At 44.7% G+C, this 16022-nt stretch overlaps 1 protein-coding gene across 1 annotated transcript in view; it reads left to right on the top strand.

Moving 5' to 3' along the window:
• The window catches only part of MSRA (methionine sulfoxide reductase A), a 326674-nt gene that overhangs the window by 129684 nt on the left and 180968 nt on the right, over window positions 1–16022 (top strand). Inside the window, exon 2 of the mRNA XM_012654932.1 lies at window positions 1658–1726. Coding sequence (XP_012510386.1) covers window positions 1658–1726 — 69 coding nt within the window. The remainder of the gene's footprint in view (window positions 1–1657; window positions 1727–16022) is intronic.

Here is a 16022-nt window from a genome sequence, read left to right on the forward strand (position 1 = left end):
GTCCTGACCATAGAACAGAGCTTTGACTGCCACACGGAGGCTCATTATGTTTCTTCGAATTCACTAACCAGTGGTCCAAACCATATAGTGAGCGCTTGCCAAGGTCACCAGGGAGCTTCCATCATGCGTCTGCTGATTCTGCCAGTCTGACCCACCACCTTGCCCTGGAACCCCAGGCTAGCTCCTTGCCTTCTCCCAGATTTTCTGTCCTAGGGCTAATGCCATAATTACTTTAGAACGACTGGGAGCCCCTGCACAGAGCTGATGGGATCCCTAAGGATTGTCTGAACTGGACTGAGCCCTGTGGGCCTTCAGAGTCTGAAGGACTTACAGTGGTGCTGCAGAAGCTTCCCGGGGTCCCCAGGAGTTTGGATGGGTGCTTGAGACCTTCCACGACCTGGTCCCAGTCTTAATCCATCCTTCATTGCCGTTGCTTGTGAACATAGCACCTCCACTGCACCCAGACTGGATTGTTCTCTGGCCCTCACTTAAGCTGCTGACCACCCTTGCCTTTCCAAACCCTGCCTCTCCTTTGTCACTCCCCGAGTGGCAGTTCCCTCACGTTATGCTCCGACTTCCTGACTTGCTCTCCCTCTGCCACAAGCTCCTACAGTCCCCTCAGTCCACATTCCAGGACTAGCACAGGATCGCAAGCTTTCTGTAACATTTGTTTTTGAAATTTTTACTTGTGGAAGATAACTGTGCTCTCTTCAAGGGCAGGAACCATGTCATCCTTCCCCAGACCCCTTAGGGCCTGGCCTTAGTGCTGAGGTCACGTTAGGTCAATCCAATGTGACTCATTAAATCAAAATGTGCTTGATGATGCAGCGTGAAACGTATTAGCTATCCTTATGTGTATGTATTTTCTACATAAATGCTCATATTTAAAGCTTGCTGTGGATATTGTCAGAATACTCATAGATGGGGCATACTCAGACATTCTCTATCGGTGACGGTTTGGGGCTGTGAGAACAAATGAATGCTGGAAAACTGTGACCTGGTTGCTTATTATTTCCAAGTCCTTGAAGTGCACGAGGGCGGGCAGATGATTGGTTGGGAGGACCTGGCGAGTAAAGGGTGGTGAGAAGTTCTGGAATATCCATCTGGCCCTTAAGAAAGCTGGTGTCTTTGGCCCCTGGGAACAGAGCTTGGACTGCAGTGAAATGACATGTTCTGCTGTTCTGTTCTTTGCAACGTTGGTCCCAGTGGTTCTCTGCTCTTTTTACTTCCCATTTTAAATACTGATTGTATCACTGTTAAGAGTCTTCAGGGGGAAGCCACCCCAGCTCAGCCTGGAACCCAGAGCTTCCCTTGTTCCCCAAGGGACGGCCTGGCACAGGGGGCTCTGGCCTGGAGTCAGGAGCGTTCAGGCTGAGCTGGCCCTGTTGTCATTGACTGTCCAGCTCGGGTACAAGCTCAGGCCCCCTGGTACTCTCCTTTGTAAATCAGCATACCTGGACTTGATGGTCTCTAAGGCCCTTCTGTAACTGAGATTAAAAACAAAATAATCAAAACTTGAGGGTGAGCTTTGGTGCATTTGTAACTCAAAATGAGAAATAGGCTCATTGACACATTTAATGACATGTGTTAGTATGTGTGTAGAACTTTGCACTTAAACTTGCATTTCTTTCTTTCTTTCTTTTTTTTTTTTTCCTAGCCAAACATCATGTCAATGGCAACAGAACAGTCGAACCTTTCCCAGAGGGAACACAGATGGCTGTATTTGGTAAGATATCAACTCTGAAAGAAAACCCAAATTGTGTGCAAAGACTAGTGCCAAATTTCTTAGTTTTAGCAAGTATCCGCAGGGCTTCAAAATCTGGGCTCTTCTAGATATTTACAAGTCATTACAGCCAAGAAAACTATCAAGTTCTTTGTAATTTCTGGGACCAGAAAAGCTTATTCTATAGAATTTAGTCTGCTTTCTTTTCTCACTTTGACAACCCAAATATCAAACTGAGTATTTGCTATTTCTTATGTCCACACTGTGAATTAACCTTGCTAATTTAAGGTTCTAGGAGGGATTTTTTTTTTCCCACATGGATATATAACTTTGTTAAAGGCTGGGATTCCAGTAGTTTTGACTTGTTATTCCACAAAAATCAATCTAACTGAATGATCTCTTTCTTATCCATCATGAATTGAGCACGTTCCTTAAGAGAAAACATTAATTAAAAATTTTTTCGGCAGAATAAAGTCCAATCCCAGAGTGCATACCTACAATGTATGATTATGTGGTTGAGCAGAACTTCTCTGTTAAATTCCAAACCATTTGGTGAAGAGGTCCTTTTTAATCCATGTTTTCTCACCTCCATATCTAATGTCACCTAAACTCCCTTCACAATGTCTCTGCATCTGGCACTTTCTTTGCCTGCCTTCCTTTCTCTCTCTTTCTCCCTCCCTTCTCTTCCTTAGGTAAGAAGGTCCTTTGGACCTCTTTCCTACCTCCCTTCCCTCCAATGATGCCCTGGGGCCCATCCCTGAGTCAACTTCTGGGGAGCACAACCTCTGTCCTTTGGAATTTCAGCTTCCTTTTCAACTGTCTCCCCTGGTTCCTTCCCCTGAGCCTTTAGACAGGCTCTGTGATGTCTCCCTTCCTAAAATACGTGAGGTCCCCCGACTACATGCCTCCTGTAGCTTCTGCCCTACTCTGGTCTTGATGGTAGTCTCCTATGAGGACACAAAATTGCTTTGAAGCACTGAAGTGTGTTTGAACTGGAAATTAGCCTCAGAACAGCCTGGTCTGTAAATTAGCACATTCAAGATAGAACATTCCCTTAATCCCAGAGACAGAACCAGAATTGGTAATCAGCGAAGACTAGCAGTTGGAGAATTATGAAACAGGGACCTAATTCTACCTGACTGTTGGTAAATCTTGCTCTGTGTGGGCTATCACCTTTTAAAATACACCCATCAGTGATTAGAAATCATTATGCTCAGAAATTTACATGGAGAATTTGATTTCGTAGAAGAAGGCATATCACCAACACTCTAAAATGTGTGCTAAAATGTTTGATTTGTTAACTTTCCTGTCCTAGCATGGTGTCTGTTACCATGGGACAGAAAATGTCATAAATATGATGTTCAAAGGGTCCTTTTGATGATTCTTTTTCCAGTCTCTCAGATTTGCCAACCCTTAGACATATTAGAGACTAGGTCCTGCGCCATACTGGGAAACGTAAAATGACGCTGACCTATCTTAGCAGGTTTCTCTCCGCTGTGATATTGGAGGAAAACTTCTTTTCTGAAGGGCAGATCCAGTACCAGATGGGCTGGTGACATTGACTATAGAATTGGAAATATCAGGGAATAAGGCTCTGTGGCAAGATTTTTTTTTTTTTGGTCACAGGTTTGGTTTATAGTGGCTTACTAAAAGTCCTAACCCAGGGCCTGCATTGTTTGACTTTGGGCAAACAATTTCCCCTCTCCAAGCCTTAGTTCTGCAGTGAGGGGGCTGATGGGATAACCTTTGAGACCTTTGCAGCTCTGTCCTTTAGCTTCTGCCTCTTACGTGTTCAGGACCAAAGGCTCTTCTGGCTGTAGGCAGCCCCTGGGAAGCCCACTGTGAAAGGCCAACAGGTGTTTTTGAAGGAGATGAATCACGTGCATGATTTCTACAAGTTAACGATATTTAAAGGCAAAATTATACAGATCACAAAATGGAATGCATTTGACATCTAAGAATTCTTACTTTAGAACTTCAGTTTGGCTCTTGCAGATACTTAAATTAAGGGCCTATTTTGGTTAAGTATATGCAAGCATTTCATATTAATGTTTTCAAAACTGCCCTCTCTTTCTGTCACTTGTCCACCTGGCCTACAGTGCAATGAGAGATTTTGGGGGTTGGTGGGGTGGGCTTCTGCCATTCTAGGTTATCTCTGCACTGACAAGAGTCAAACTTAGCACGCTGCTTGACTCTTTGGGATATATTGGGTATTTCATCTTGCCAGCACATTTCAAGGCTGGTGGGCTCATGTAGTCCTCTTCTCAGCGAGATCTCATGACTTATCCAGAGTCACCTGGTCAGGTAGGTGGAGCTAGAATTTGAGCTCAAGTCTAGTTGACCCTGAATCCATGTTCTTTTCACGATGTCCCTGGACTCTCTCTGCATTGGTTGATGGTGCCCTGGGAGGGCCTGGTAGATTCAGAGATGCCTGTCAGTGGGATCCACACACAAAAGCATGATTTCCAGCCAAGCCAATTTAGCAAATTGATTTGTAAACTTCTATGCATTCCCAGAGTGCTCTGAAGGGTTCTTGAGATGCAGCCTTTGCCGGGAAAACACTGCTTGGGGCAACATCTCCTACTGTTCTCATTTTTTCCCCATTTGATTTTAGTAGCCTGTATTAACGAACAGGAGGATGTCTTACATCTCCTTGACCGCGAGTTACCCAAAATGATGGCACTTTGTACTTGTCCAAATCCATTCTTCAGCCTTGGGGGGGGTAGTGTTAATATTTTATGTCAAAATAGTATCACCAGTTACAGTTTCATTATCTAGTGGTTAATCATTTGAATGGGCCTTGCAGAAAGCTGTATAAATAGGAACTTTGGAATTTAGTCCACTCCGCAAGGGACCATTGAACTGCCCACTAGGCTTTTAGATTAGAAGGATAGAAAGAGCGTGGGATAAAGGCATTCCAGCGTGAAAAATTATGAATGTATTCTATCAAGGGATCAGAGACTATATGGACAGTTCCTTTACAAACTGTTCCTGGCATATACAGTCTTCGCAGATTATTTTTAAATCAAGTCATCCATGTTTTTCAGATTGTCTTTTGTCGTCCATCAGTCAGTTTTTTCCCCGGTCTTGTTTTACTGCCCCCACAGCTCTCAGGCTCCTCTGTGTGCTCCATCTCCTTTGCACTTTCCGACAATGCCAGCGACGGTAATAGGCTCTTCCCTCCCGGGGGGCCGCTGCTGTCCGCGTGCGGTGCCGCCTTTCAAGTCGGTGGGAGCCCTTTTCTCACAAGCTGGAAAAGCGGAGCCGCACATTGCTCAATTACTTACCGCCTTTGTTCCTGGCGGCTGAGAGTGCCCTGTGGCTGTCACCCCTTTAATCCTTTCCACGGCCCTGTGAAGTGGGCAGCACTGTGCTTTTTCCTAGGCAGGCAAACTGAGGCACCCAGAGATGAAAGAAATGTGGCCAAGTAGAGGAAATGCTTTCTCGGGCAGGAGAACATCTTTTGTTGCCAACATGCTGTGCCCGTCTCAGAAAGGTTTCCTCCAGCTTTCGGTATCTTAATGAAAGTGACATCCGTTGGCTGTGGGCCATTTTGTCCACACAGAGGGCCAGGCTCCGGCCCCTCCACGGACGTGGTTCTGCAGCGTGGAGGGGCGACTCGCTGTATTAAAAATACGCCCAGTCAAGAATATCGGTCATTTCAAAACACAGGCTTGTTAATTGAGAAGGGTGGAGGATGGAGGGCAGGGGATTCCGATCTTAATTCGTGGGGATTTTTAGTACAGTTTAAAAAAATAAAATGTTTAAAACTTTACAATCCTTGAACATAAATTTGTCACCCGAGCTAGGACACTTTTGAGAGCGAAGAGGGTGCTATTAAACATTATATTGAAATAATGAGGTGTATACACACAGAGGGCTTCAGGCAGCCGGGACATCATGTCACCCTATAATGAAATTGTATGTTCTAAAATATTGCACCAAGAATAATAAATACACAATGAGTTGAAGTAGAAATGGAAAAATAATGAGCTTCGATATATGAAATGAAGTGAATGAATGAAAATATTGCATTTGTAGACTTAGATTATATGTAATATGGCATCAACACTAGCAGTTATGCTGACTTTGAAGATTTCACTCAATAAAGATTGTTTTCTTCTTTCTGAGTGACTTCAAATTAAAAGGTAAATCCTGTTTGTAAAACCTGGTTCAATAAGAGCGGGAGGATTGATCTGATTATACCTTTGTAATTTTAATACTGTACTAAGACTGCTCAGCGATGTAGGGTGGAGAGCTCCCCTTCACTCGAGGTATTCAAAAGATAGAGTGATCATCCCTTACCAATGGGGAAGTGGGGCTGCATAGCCTTTAAGAACCTTTCTTCTCAACTAATGAGAATTTACTTTGTTTCAGAATGTTAAAATGCTGTTTAAAAAATTACTCCTAACTCAAAATTCTTTGGTCCTGTCATCTAGAAACGCACATCTAGGCTGTTTGGTGCGAGGTAAGGTTCTGCAGGAAGGAAACTTAATGTTCAGAAATTGGTACCAAGCAGAAGTACGTCAGTGAACACTAGGGTTGGCGTGGGTTTTTAGGATCCCAGTAGCCTGACAGGAATGTCTCTGCGACCTCCAGCCACTGGAAAGCATGTTTTCTGTGTCAGATTCTCTCAGGGCTCTTCAAACAAGGGGAAGCGAAAGGCAATCCAACACATCAGGAAAATGTGTTGATGGCTCCTTACGCATCTCTGTTGACAGCCAAGGTTCCGGGCATTCTCCCGACCTCTTCTCGAATCGCTGTGTGGAAGGACTGACCCCAGGGCAGGCGCTGTCAGGGGCCCGGAGAGGGGCCCCGCTCTGGGGTACTCGCCTTCATACCCCGGAGGAGAGCGAGATCAATGTCTGTAAGAAGAACCAATCACAGGAAATTTTTTTCCCTTGACTTGAATGGGAGGTGATTTTTGAAACATCCCCAGTTATTTGTCTGCCGGCCAAGCAAACAGCACTGGAAGCAGCAGGCAATATGTCAGCCTTCAAAGGAAAATATATTGGTGTCTCATCGGCTCGCATCCAACGTGATGTTGGTAAATAACCGAATCCCGGTGTGGCATATTTCTCCCTGAACCTTGACTGGAAACTGCTGAAGCCCATTCTGTGAGCTGCGACGTGGCAGTCACTCATTCCAGGAAAAAGGCCAGAAAGAATGACTTTGAAATGTGTTTATAATTAACCGAACAATCCAAATTCATGAGACTGTTAGAACAGCAGGCTGCTAACTGGTGCAAACTTCTTAAACGGGGATGCACTTGGGGGAACAGAGACAGGCCTCCCTCCCCAGTTACTTCGAAGCACCTTTACTGGGTGATGATTGGTCATTGGAGACATATTTTAAGACACATTTTACGTATCTTTTTCATGTGCACGATGATCTCAACTTTCATTTTCTTCTTGGGGGTGGAGAGGTCAGATAATATATGGAAGGAGAAAGAGACCTTTGAAGGCCTGTGTTGAACGTCCCTTTGGGTTTGTAAGGCATCGCCTGGGGGGGTACCGCTGCGTTGTCCTGGTCCACAAAGGGACAAGTACAGAGTCAGAGAGAAGGGTGATGATGGGGGGCGTGTACTTAGTGTACGGAAGGCGGAGTGTGGGTGGGGGTGTTCTGTGCTTGGAGGGTGCAAGCGAACCCACTATAGAAAGGAGTAAATGAAATAATGTTTAACAAATAAACATTTCACTTACTCAGAGATCACTCATCCACCAACCTCAACCATTGTGATGCAGGTCAAACCAGAAAGTAAGCCCTTCCCACAAAAAAGTTGCGGAGACGTCTATAAAGAATTCAGAATTCCCAGAGGTTGCTGGAGTCGCATAAACCTTGTTGACTCCAGACAAGTTTCTTTCCCCGTCTGACCCCCACTCCCCCTCTGTAGAATGAGGGGCAGACTCTATGCTTCACAGGACTGTTGTCAGAGTGTCCTGAGACGACGCGTGAAGGCACTTAGCGCAGGTGTGAAGGGAAGCGTGCTCTGACATCGCAAGCACAGGTGAACATTGGAGAGAGCTTTATTTAATGTATTTTACAAATATGGAAGAAATTTCTTAAATTTCTATAGAGAAAACACACTCAATAGGGCAGGAGAAACAATCATATTTCAATTGCTTCTCTGTTAATTAATTAATGTTTTTTTAGAAGAGAGACACAGATAAGGAGAACGACAAAAACTAAAAAAGTTACTCGTTATTCAATTTAACCCAACTAGCATTTTTAAGAACAATACTGAGTAATCACGGATTGAATGTAGATAGTATAAAGTATAACATTTTTCTCTTGCTCTCACTCTCCCCAGTTATTTATCTTGGGCCTTGTTATAAAATAGGTTAAAGGAAAATTAAAATACATATAAGACACAGCAAGAAAACATACATTAACATTAGGCCAAAGGAAAAGAAAGTGAATGAAATATAAAAAGAATGTATATCCTAATCTTATATAAATTACAAAAATTGGCCACAAATGGGCTCTATGATTCCTAGCAGCAACATGAAGAAAGATCAGTTGGTTATATGATTGGTTTCATTTTTTAAAAATTGTCATAAAATAAGCAGAGTATAAAATTCACCATTTTAACCATTTTTAAGCATACAGTTCAGTGGTATTAAGTACATTCACACTGTGGTTTAACCATCACCACCATTTATCTCCAGAATTTTTTTATCTTCCCAAACTGAAACTCTGTACCCATTGGACACTAACTCTCTACTTCCCTCCCCAGCCCCTGAAAAACCCCGTTCTACTTTCTGTTTCTATGGATTGGACTCTAGGTGCCTCATATAGGTGGAATCATTCAATATTTACCCTTTTGTGATTGGCTTATTTTACTTAGTGTAATGTCTTCAAAGTTTATCCATGTAGCGTGTGTTAGAATGTCCTTCTTTTTAAAGGCTGGGTAACATTCCATTGTATGTTGTATTCCACATTTTGTTTATCCACCCATCTGCCCATGGGCACTTGGGCTGCTTCCACCTTTTGGCTGTTGTGAATAATGCTGCTATGAAAACGAGTGTACAAATATCCCTTTGAGCCTTTGCTTTCAGTTCTTTTGGTGAATATGCCCAGAGGTGGAACTGCTGGAGCACATGGTAACTCTATGTTTAATTTTTCCAGGAGCTGCCATCCCATTTCCCACAATGCCTGTCCTTTTACATTCCCACAGCAAAGCACAAGGGTTCCAACTTCTCCACATCCTTGCCAGCACTTGCTATTTATTTTTTAAAAATTATAGCCATCCTACTGGATGTGATGTGGTGATTGGTTTCAGTTTTACTCGCTGATACTGAAAACGTACATGTTTGGGGGGGAATCCTAAAGATTCCTGATTCTAGAACCAAGAAGAAATTTCCTTCAAGGGTACATATGGGGATGACACCAAGTATTGCAAGGGGGTCAGCCCCACTGCCGACAGCACCCTTGGAGTGGGCGACACAGGAGTCTGGTGAGCCATGCGTCGCACTGCTCTGCTGTTTGGGCTCATGACAACACCCACCCCCAGGACGATTCAGCCCATGCACCCCTGCAGGTGCTAGTGAGCTTTTCGGTAGCTCTGGCTTAACCCACAAGTTAGTTGCATGGTATCTAAAACAATCACAGGACTAGGTATCCTTTAGGGAATTTTCTGTCAATATTTCTCTTAGTTAAGTTTTAAAGACTATGTGTTTTTTACTTCTTCATCGTGAAAAATGTCAAACGTGGAAAAATAGACCAGCGTAATGAAGCCTCAGTCGCAGGCCCTGCAGGTCCCGGTGGTGGCCAGGTGCACCTCACCTGTGCTGCCTGGGCTCCCTCTCCTCTGCCCCAGGCGGTTTGCAGCACGTTTCAGCTAGCTCATCGGTTCATCCCGGAATATTTTGGTGTCTATCTCTAAAAGATAAGAATGGTTTTTTTATTCTACCTAAAAAAATACTTCGTTAAAATCATCAAATATCAGTGAGTCCATATTCCCCTTATTGTCTCATAAATGCTTTTTAAAACCATTTGTTTGAATCATGAGCCAGAGTCCATACATTGTAATTAGTTGATATATTTAGTCTCTTTTAATCTAGAAGCTCATCTCTCTCTCTCTTTTCCATGCAATTTATTTGTTCAAGAAATTGGGTAATTTATCCTATACTGTTTCCTTCAGTCTGCATCGAATGATCTCGCTTGTCCTCTTTTTCCACAAATTGGGAGTTAGAATCCTGATCAGAATCTCTAAGAGGTGGTGTATAACTCATTTAATGACTGTTTTTTTTTTTTCTCTTTTGGTGACGTTAGCAGCCCTTTGCTGGTCATTGCCTCAATCCATTATCTGATTAGTGGCTGTAAGATATTCTAGCATTTTCCTATATGCATGAGCTGGAATATTCCTATAAAAAGAAACTTCCCTTTATCAACTGGTTACTGTGACATCCAGACTGATTAGGCAAGCAAGATAAATGCTTGGTTTTTCTCATCTCTATTATTTTGCTCCATATATCTGAGCATGGGCTGCATGTATACTTGTGCATCAGAAGCGTAGATATGGATAGATATGTTTAAGCAAAAGCGATTTAACAAGTGACGGAAACCTCTTTAGTTAGACTGAATGACCATCTTCACTTGGGCATTTAACCAAATTATTGAAATGTGTAACCGTTTGGTTGAATACTTGAAAATATGATCACAGCAGACAGATTGCCTCAGCAGACTTGGGAAAAGCAAGACGCAGGCACAAAGTCAGGTGGCAGAAGGTATTTTCTCGGGCAAAGCTGTGTCTAAGGAGCCGTGATCTGTCTTGTTCTTGCCCCAGATCTTGTGACCGGGGGACCTGTTGCTGTGCGGGTTTGAGTCTCGGCAGCCCAGGATCAAAAAACCAACTCTACAGAGGCCCTGAGGGCTGGAGAAGTTTCTGGTTCTCAATATGCAGTGCTTTCAAAATATTGAAATGGTGAAAATGGATAAGCAGTCAAGAAATTACAAAACCTGCGCAGGAATGCTGCCCATAGCGAAGATTAACAGCTGGGCTGTTTCACCTGGAGTGCTTTTGCATGCCTCGGCTTAATGTTGTGAATGAGTTTGAGAGCAGCAGGAGACATTTATCAGAGTGCATTTTCCATACTTCCAATTTTCACAGAGTGGGTGAAACTGCCCATGGGTATCACCGCCAAATACTTTGGGGCTGAAGCAGGGGAGATATTTACTGACCCACTTATTTTTTAATCTCCTACCTACCTCATGCATGTTTTTTTGTAAGTAGTCTCCAAATCTTTTGGAATGATGCTGTGTATAAATAAAGTAAATAAAAGTAAAATAATTCCCATGAATGAAATTTCGTGGGTCCAGTGCAATGAACATTTTATTTTAAGGCAATCAAAATCAAAGAGGGCCAGTTCTGTTTTCCCAGGAATAATGAGGAATGTTACCATGGAAACCCTAGGAAGTCGGGTTCAGTTGAAGCAACATGTTCGAACCATGTCAAGAACAGACACCTAGCCTGGCGAAGCTTAGGCCTAGACGGTGTGAATAATGATGAAAGAACCTGTGAATATTCCCTAAACTCCTGTGTGCAGAGCATCAGCAAAAAGCCATAATCTGCATCATTATGTGTCCATAATTACTAGGTGTTATTACGTAAAATACTTTTCATCTTCTAGTGTCATTGGTGTCCCCAGACTTAGATAAAGGATTGTTGAGCCCGCTGACGCTGGGAGCAACCGCAGTGCTTGCCGGTGGGGGTCTTTCTGGTGTGGGTCCCACCGTATATCCTTCCAGGTCTCAGCTGTGATGCCAAGGTTCATGATAATATGGAAAGAATCAATGATAGGTCATGGTAGACTTTATCTTGAACAAACTCAAAAAGGTATTTCAGAACTGTGCTTCACGTAAGATGAGTGAAAACATCCTTGGATGTGGCCTGCCAGGACCAAGCTTACTCAGGGATCAGCACCGTTTCTCTTGTGAGAAAAGAAATTTTATTTTTTTTGTTCACATCTCTGGTCTCCCCTAAAAATCCCTACACAATCCTTTGCGTCTCAACTGTTTTTATGTGATGACCCTTTTTGGTTTTTTGATTTCTGTAATTCTACCACTCATCAGGTGAGGATGGAATGTTTCCAGTGGGGCCTGTGTCCATTTTTCTCCCTTGCAATTATCTTCCTTTCACCATTGCTTGGGAAGAAAACGGTTGAGAGATAGGAAAGTGAAGAGGAAGTATCGTAGCCATGCCAGAAAGAAGTGGAGTGTAAATGACCGTGTGGCATGCCGTAGGAAAAACGGGAAAGTCTTGAATTTCCCGGATTCCCTGGATGGCAGCCTTGGGAAGAGCCCGTGATGCCATCGACTTACCTTGTTGCCTCTGGACTCGGTGGATTCTGTCATGAGGTTGGGCTAAGCTGCTGGCAGAGACCACAGCTTTTGCTGTCTTTTCCCACCCCTATTCCTGGAGCAAAAAGTTGCCTGACCCAGTCATTAGGGTCACGTGAATACTGCTTGGGTTGATGAAGACACTTGGTGTCTCAAACCAGCCATCTCGTCTGGCCTCCGTCTAGGTCCTGGTGGAGTGAAAGGCTTGGCTTTTCACCAACATCCTTCCCAGCTCTGCCGTTTCTCCTGCCATGAAGTGGAGCGATCCAGGCTGACCCGCTCCTGTTCTACTGACTCTCAAGAAAGCCAAGAAGAGAGTCACATTGTGGCTGCAGATTGCTTTGGGGACCTTTCAGGAAGATTTCTCCATCTGGGGCCTCTTTCCCACATCCATATGTCCTACGTTTTCTACTAGGATTGGGCTGGAACTGAAATTGTTCTACTGCGTTAATCAACAGCCACTGCAAATGTCACGGTCATTTGTTCATTGAAATTCTGTGGATCTCTTACCCACTTCAGAAGGGAAAATCAAGCTCCAAGTACCTTAGAGAAGGGAGCGCCCATGGACAGACACATCTGGAAAGTAGAACATAACTAAAGGATGCCTCTTTGGCAAACTGAATGCTAATTTTTTCCCCTAAGGCTTTCTTCTCCTTGCCCCAGGCCAGCTGTTGGACAGACTTGTCAGCCGTTGGAGTCCCACAGCTCACTCTCAGCCTCCTGTCCTCCTGCCTTGCACTCACGTCCTCAGGAGGAGTTTGGTTCTCTTGAATTGAGGTGCTGCTGGCTGTTTAATCCTTTGTCATTGTCTAGTCCAGCCGGCAGCTTCTTGCCTTCCACAGCCTGGAGAGCTGGTTGTGAGGAGCCTGGCCTTGCTCGTGCAGTGGTGATTCTGCCACGGGGCCGTCCCTGGGGGCAGCCGTGGCTCCACGGTCCTTAGAGATGCAGACACAGGGGAACGTTCGAGGAGGGCAGACAGTGAGCAGACACAAAGCCGTGTCTGATGAGGAGCAGATGAAGGATGCAGCTTAGAGAAGAGGAGGTTCAGGGAGTCACCAGAGCTGTCTTCAAATGGCCAAAAGGCGGGCAGGTTGTTAGGAGGAAGAGGGGCTAAATTTGGCCTTTGTGACCTCAAGGGAGAGGATTAGAGCGAAGGAGGGAACATTACAGGGTTTTGGTTCAATGTACGAAGACCTTTTCTAGCTGTCATTAGATCTTCAGGGATGGAACTGTGCTGCTTTAGGAGACAGAGGGAAATTTGAACTTTGGACAACTGCGAAGCCAAGGAAGTTTCGAATATTCTCAGGGCATTCAAGCTAGACAAGAGGAAGGTCCTTTCCAGCCTTGGAATTCTGGCCCCCAACCCCGCTGGGTAAATACAGACCTAGTGCTCTTGAGAGAATGAGCCCAGGGCTAAGGCTGAAATGCAGCAAGTGTGTAAGAAACCTGCAACTGCATTAATCACAGTCCAAAGGTACAGCCGAGTGTACATGGGCATACGAGCATGTTTTAAATTAGGGAAGAGACTGAAAAGAATAATTAATCAAATTAAAGCAGCATTAGGACCTGACGTGGGCACAGGTAATTACTTGTCATCAAGTACCGAAAATATCATCAGCCTCTAATTGCTGTATGGCTTCTTTTATCAGCAGCAGGTATTTTAAAATGTTGTAGTTTTCAAGCAAGAGTGGTGATGAAGGAATCTGGTTGAATTATTTAATATGATGTAAGTTTTTGGAAAAGTAAAGCTGAAACCTCACATTTTTGCCCGGTGTTCATCCTCCCTGGGCGGGAATCCTAGCATCTTAGAGCTGAGATCCACCTTCAAATCCCCCTTGGCCCCCCCATCCTTTGCCGGGCGGCTGACCAGTGGCGACTGGCCTCTGGCCACACCGTAGGTGTCTGGGAGTGTGTGTCTGTGGCTGGCGCCTGGCCCCTCTCGTCCCAGGTCACTCGGGTCTATGGAATTGCCTTCCAGAGATTAGCCCACGACATCCCTCGTCTCTGCCTGGGTTCCCCTTCTGATAAAGGGCCCACATCTGTCCGGCTGTGGCCGAACTTGAGTGCCAGTTCGTTGTTCTGGTCAGAGCTGTCATCTAGGTGCCATCCTGTGCCTTCAAGAGGACAGGGAGCCATGGGAAGGAGCACCCGGGAAACATGCTGCCCACGGCACGCTGTGTGTGCTGCCGACTGTATGCATGCTGTAGTTAGATCCAGTAAAAGCCCATTCCGGAAAAGGCCATTCTAACAGAGCGCTCCATAAAATCATGCTCCCTTCCCGGGACCCACAGGAACTGCGCTTTATTTCTCAGGTGCCACCGAATTCCCCGTACTGAATAATCGGATACCACAGCACCGTCCTTCAAACCCTGCACCTGTTGGGGGCGGCTCCTGATCCAGCTCACTTACAGGTGTCCGTGGCTGTTCACGAAGACCCACGTCCAGAGTTGTCCGCAGGGAAGCACAGTGGAAGGAACATTAGGTTTGAATTCCAGGCGCGCCTGGGTCGGAATCCTCATCTGCCCTGGCTCTGTGTCTTTGGGCAAGTGAGCTAACCTCTTTGAGTCTCTGTTTTCTCATCTTTAAATTGGGCCTCATAGGGATACGAGTGCAGTGTGTGGCTCACAGCAGGCATTTGGGAAATACAAACTTATATTCCTTTCCCATAACTTCCTTTTTCTTCCTGTCATATAAGGAAAAGGATACCAGGTTACTTATTATTTGTAGGAAAAATTTTATTTGCCCACTGATCACAATTATAAAGTCACAGTTAAAGCTGAGAAGAAGAAAAGAGGAAAAGAGATTTCAGTTCTCTTATAATTCATGCCACAGAGACATCAGATCATTCAGTGATCAGGCTGGATGTTAGAAATAATGTAGTTAGAAATAACTTTTCAGATGACAAATTCAGCCTTCCAGTGTCCCAGTGTGTGACCCAGAGACACACAACACACAGTGCCCTTGGTTGGGACTTGTGTTCTTGCAGGTTTGGGGCAACGTGACCTGGCTGGTGACATTGGGCAGGAGGCAATGGGAAGGCAGATACGTGAAGAAATGTTAAGCTTTTAAAAGGTTACGGGTTCAGAAGCAGTCGTTAGAGAAGGGATTTCTGAGTTGGTTGGTAACCAGAACGTTACGTGCTCAAGACATGGAGAAACTGGCTCCGAGAAACCCCATAGGCAGAATCCAGAGAGACTCTACGGTTTTTCCCATATAATCATTGACTTTCTACTTTGAAAGCCTCAAAGGAAGGGCTGAGTTCTCTATGCACTGGCATTGCGGTTTCTAGGAATCCCTCTGTTAGGAACTCCGTTACATGCATTTATCATCACCTTGATAAAGATACTGTTAGATTTTCAAAGAATGTCAGTTCAATTCAACAGATTCCTTCCCCACCATTCCTCCCAATCCCCCATGCCCCACCCCCGGAGCCTCGTGTATGCCAGGTACAGTGCCAGGTGATAGAAGGCAGACAAACTCCAGGCAGGCAGAGTTTGCTCCGTGTTCAGGGTTCACTGTGTAGGGAGTGGCTTACAGGGACGCCAGCCACCATTCCATAGGGTAGACTGTACACACGCCTGAGTTAAGAGGACTGGGCAATGCTTTGGGTCCCAAAGGAGAGATTTGTATCTGGTGGGCATTCTGGAAAGACTTGGGGAGAGGGTGGTATCTGAAATGATTCTGGGTGGATGGGTGGGATTTCCAAAGGAAGACACAGGTGTGGGCCAGGACAGGGGGTGGTCACGGGACAGAGGTCCAGTTTGGCTGAGGGAAGGGTGGGTGTATTAGAGTTTTAACTGCCTTAATTTTTTGGTTATAAAAAATCATTAGAGAAAATTTGGAAAATATGTGAAAACACAAAAGAGAACAACCAGAGGCAACTATTATTCCAACGTTTTATTGTATTTTTTCCAGACTATCAATCAAACTATATAAACATTTTTAAAAAACTTCCTTT

This window comes from Propithecus coquereli, unplaced genomic scaffold (genome assembly GCF_000956105.1).
Source record: "Propithecus coquereli isolate 6110/MARCELLA unplaced genomic scaffold, Pcoq_1.0 Scaffold451, whole genome shotgun sequence".
In the NCBI taxonomy this organism is placed as follows: domain Eukaryota; kingdom Metazoa; phylum Chordata; class Mammalia; order Primates; family Indriidae; genus Propithecus; species Propithecus coquereli.